The following is a 4,716-nucleotide window of genomic DNA, read 5'->3' as shown; positions in this document are numbered from 1 at the left end:
TATCCGCGGGTATTTTGCGACTCTCCGCCAATACGGCTGAATTTGGCCGCAGCCGCAGCCACAACCGGGCACCAAGTCCACTCAGCGCCCTTTCCTTGAGAACCGGTTGAAAACCAGGCTCCTGAAACATAATCCAAGCCGCTAAAGTTCACGAACCGGGCAGCGCACCAACTCTATCATGTTCAAAGCGGGCTATTCCAACCTTTGGACACTTCTTCTCCAACCCCTCTCTCGCTGGATTGCTATGTCGCAAACGTCAAAGGTGACCGTGATCATCCCATCCAATGTGATCATGCTAAAGCTAAAGATGGTAAGTGCTCGTTGACCACAGATTCTTCATCACTCCTTCCCTCTTTCCTTTTGGTATCTCTCTCCGATTTACAACTGACTGAAGATCTTGCTATTTCCAGTTGTTCTACACCACATCCAATCACCAACTTGTCTTCGTTTGCCTCCTTACCTTCAATAATCAAAGGAATCAAATCATCTTACTCCGCCACATGACGCCACCTCCGCCAGGTTTACCGCCAATAGGATCACCACAACCAAATGTGTCCTATGATCCACGCGTCCATCCTTTTATGCACCCGCCTCCCCAACCCTTCTCCAACCCCTACACTCATCCCTACTGGGCCCAAGGAAATCCGTTGAACCATGCGTTTTCGCAGGACGCGCCCAGCTCAGGATATTGGCAATATCCTTATCATCATCAGCAACCTTTCCCACCGTATCCACCATTTCAATATCCACCGGGTCTCCAATACCCTTTGCCACCGAGTATGCCTCCACAACCCAGCAAATCCCAATTAAATCAACTCCCCACGCCTTCTACTGCTAGTCATTCAAATGTGAACAGCCAAGTCACAGTCACTCACCCAAAATCAACATCAACAACGTCTTTTCCACCGTATCCACCATTTCATTTTCCACTGGGTCTCCAAAACCCTTTGCCACCACCCACACCTTCTGCTTCTGCTTCTAGTCATGCAAACACGAACAGCCAAGTCACGGTCACTCACCCAAAATCAACAACATCTGCGGCTTCACCATCTGCTACTTTGGAGGCAGACACACCAGATCACCCTATTCAAGAGGCAGTAGTGAATCGAGATGTAGCAGACAAGTTTGACCCCGAAGAAGATGAGTTACTGAAGGACCGTCAAGCCGAACAAGATGCCGATTGGCCTCCCATTGGTATGTGTATCTTGAGTTCTTTTCGATTTTTCGCGTACTCTATTGCTTACACTGTTTAATCCGTTTGTTTTGGGTTTGTTTGATAGGTGTTGAACCGGTAAAACTTATGAAATCACCAGTTTTTGGGAAGAAATTCCTAGCGATGGCCAGTGGAATCATGTACATGAACGCAGTTGCAAGACATCAAGGTTATGGGATAGCTGTTAAAAGTCACAAAACCGAAAATCATCAAAAAGTACGCATCTACTTTCGGTGTGCGCTTGGCCGTCCGGGAGATTCTGAAGCAAAAGTTCGAGCAAGTTCCACGAAGATGACAGGCTGTGGTTTTGAGATTTAACTCAACTACCACTCACGTAAAGACCGATGGATTGTACAGCGAGACAACAAGACTGCTTCAAAACATGAACATAACCACCCACCTTTCGATCGACCAAACAACTTTTCTAAAAATCGACAATTTTCACGCGAAATTTTACATCAAATTGAGCTTTTGTCCTCAGCTGGTTGCCGTCCTGGCCAAATACGAGGGCTCCTCAACTTTGAACCGGGCTCAGAACCTTTGGTTCGTGACATCCGGAACGCTCTGTATCGACAAAGAGATGTGTGGTTATCCGGACGTACACCAATTCAGGGTCTTTTCGATTTGGTCACCGAACACAAATGGGCCTTTCGGACGACTACATCCGACAATGGAACTCTCCAATCTCTCTTTATGGCCAGCCCGGAAGGTATTGATTTAGCTCGTCGTTTCCCAACGGTCATTGGTCTCGATTGCACTTATAAGACGAATCGATTCAATTTGCCACTACTTCATATCGTTGGAACGACCAACACACACAAAACCTTCACAATTGCCTTGTGTTTCATGCACAGTGAGGTAGAGGACCGGTATGTTTGGGCTTTGGAACAGCTGAAGTCCATAGTTTTCAATGGAGATTCCGAGGACACCAAAATCGAACTTCCCAAGACATTTTGCACTGACGCTGAGCCCGCTTTGTACAATGCAATTAGCAAAGTCTTTCCCACTTCCACCCACATCTTGTGCATATGGCACATCAACCATAACATCGCTAAAAACTGCGAGAAGAAAATGAAGAAACCGGAATGGGACGCTTTCATGAAGACTTGGAATCACTTTTTGCAAAGTACGACTACTGCCGATTACGACGAGAATCTGGAAGCCGTTAAAACTCTGGCTCGACGTCACAATATCCTTGATTACCTTGAAAGGACCTGGCTCTCCCGACCGGAAAAATATGTGGCAATGTTCACATCTCAAACGGCACACTTCGGGAATTCCTCAACCTCTCGAGTCGAGGGGGCCCATCATCAACTTAAGAATTTCTTGGATGGCAGCAACAACGACTTTCTTACTTGCTTCAAGGCTTTCAAACGAGCGGGAGATTCACAATTCAAGGAAATCACCACTCTGACTGGAGTCGAAAGCCAGAAGACACTTACCGGACTACCGACTTGCTTTCAAGATCTGAACGGCGCAATATCACACTATGCACTCAAGAAGCTCAAGAAACAGTACGAACTGATTCCCGATTCTTTTGACAGGCCGTGTACTAAGTGTTTCAGTGGCGCATGGGGATTACCATGTTCCCATGAGCTAGCGCGTATCTTGCAAGAATCGGATTGCTTATCACCCAATCTGATACACTCACAATGGCATCTAAGCTTAGTCGCGCCTCCAGGAAGTCACGTGGAACTCGTTAACGTGTTGCGAGTTACATTTGACAAACTAATTGAGCTAGACGAACATTCCCTCCGCAAGATCTATGAGGACCTTGCCAAGATCAAAAGCGGGAGGTACGGTCTTGTCCCCCATTCAGAATGCAATAGTCAAGCTTGATACACGCGGCCGACCTCGTACCAACAAACGCCCAGGATCTTCGCAAAGAGAATCACGATGGAAGTCTCAAATGGAGGTGGAAGAAACCGCAGAGGCTCAAAAAGAAGCTAAAGATGCAGAAAGGGCGGCTAAAAAAGCGCGCGGTTCTAACTGTGGTTATTGTTCAAATCCGGGCCACAACCGAACCACTTGCCCGTTACGCCTGGCCGACGAAGCTATTGATGTAACTGATTTCGACCTCCAGTTAGAATTGCCAGCTGATCCCACTCCAGCTACAACGGTCTCTCACACTCAAACTCTAAACATGTCTCACTCGGGTCAACCTCTTCTTTTGCCAGCTGATCCCACTCCAGCTACAGTATCTCAGACTCAAACTCAAAATCTCCAAGTCAAGCGCATATACAAATGCAGCACATGCAAACAGCCAGGACATCGATCCAATCGTTGCTCAACTCAACTCAAAACAACAGTTCCGGTCCAACAACCGCAACCACCTCACCCGGTATCAGTTGAATCTCAACATGTCACGGACTCCAAAACCGAACCAATTTCAAATCCTTCTAGCATCAACGTTGACCAGCCACAATCTCAAGATATATTTTATATGAACCCGGACCTCAGTGTTTCAGACACCAGCAACGAAAGCTCGGATCTAGAAAACGAATGTCCCTTCTGTGATGATCAACTTCCATTAGAACCTTCAGCAAGACTTCTGAGGCTCAAAAAAACCCTACTCGATTTGGCTGATGGGAGGTCGCTACCTGTGAGTTGACCACAGGTAATTTTGTCCACTTTGGTACTTGGCTGATTGTTAAACCGTTTAGTTTCCCCAAACCGCATCATTCTGCGCGCTCCATCGGGCCAAACGAGATCACGTACCCTTTGGAATACGTGAGGGATGGCCCACAACCATCGACTTCAAGTTGCTGCACACGTAAGCATCTTTATTTCTTCAATATCATTCTACTTTGGTCTGGGGACTGACAAATTCTCTGTGTTTATAGGCGCATCACGCCACATACAAATCATCTTTTCCGGATTGCCGAGCGAAAAACTCCGTCTTTTTTTCTGGACACTGCCCAAAATCAGTGGAAAACCCAGGGACGGGCCTTGTTTTCTATGACTGGGGAATTTGATGGATTTCAGGTTGAGCAGCCTGGGTAGTGAGTCTTTGAATATTTTTTTCGAGCAAACAAGAGACTAATCAAGTTAACATTTGTTCCAGTTATGGCCAAATTGGTTTCGAGGTCATGCTCAAGGCATTGAATGAAATTTTCTTGTCTGAAGGGTCCAAAACACCACTACAGGCCTCCACAGTAGCCCCCTTTCCAATTGAGTTCTTCATGTGTCGTGTGATGGTACCGGAACTAGCTTTACTGCTCATCGCCGAAGATTTGGACCTGCCTACGAGTGATCCTAAAGTCAAGATTACACTCGAAGCTAGTCGTGTCTATGGAATTGCGGTTTTCACTAGTGATGAAGAAACCTTTGGCGAAGAAGACAGCATTGATAATCAAAGCCGACTGTCTTCTCCACCAGAGCAAGCAATCTTGAATCAGCTCCCGAGTTTCGTGGTTCCGTATATTGAGTCAAGTTTCAATCCACCCGATTCTGGAAATTGTGGTTACTATGCTATAGCATCGTCTAGTGGGAAGTACTCTCAG

The 4,716-nt window shown here is 46.6% G+C and overlaps 1 protein-coding gene across 1 annotated transcript; it reads right to left on the bottom strand.

The window, feature by feature from the left end:
* Nucleotides 1-290: 290 nt before the first annotated feature.
* On the bottom strand, nt 291-738 carry MELLADRAFT_108038 (uncharacterized protein; the record flags this gene model as incomplete). The annotated part of the gene is made up of 3 exons (XM_007411668.1): nt 291-460; nt 493-556; nt 601-738. 3 exons carry the CDS (start codon nt 736-738, stop codon nt 291-293), a joined length of 372 nt encoding a protein of 123 aa, XP_007411730.1.
* Between the last annotated feature and the right edge of the window lie 3,978 nt (nt 739-4,716).

Source organism: Melampsora larici-populina, assembly GCF_000204055.1.
Source record: "Melampsora larici-populina 98AG31 unplaced genomic scaffold MELLAscaffold_26, whole genome shotgun sequence".
Classification (NCBI taxonomy): Eukaryota; Fungi; Basidiomycota; class Pucciniomycetes; order Pucciniales; family Melampsoraceae; genus Melampsora; species Melampsora laricis-populina.
Note: the sequence above shows the minus strand (reverse complement) of the source record. Positions and strands in the feature narration are given on the sequence as shown.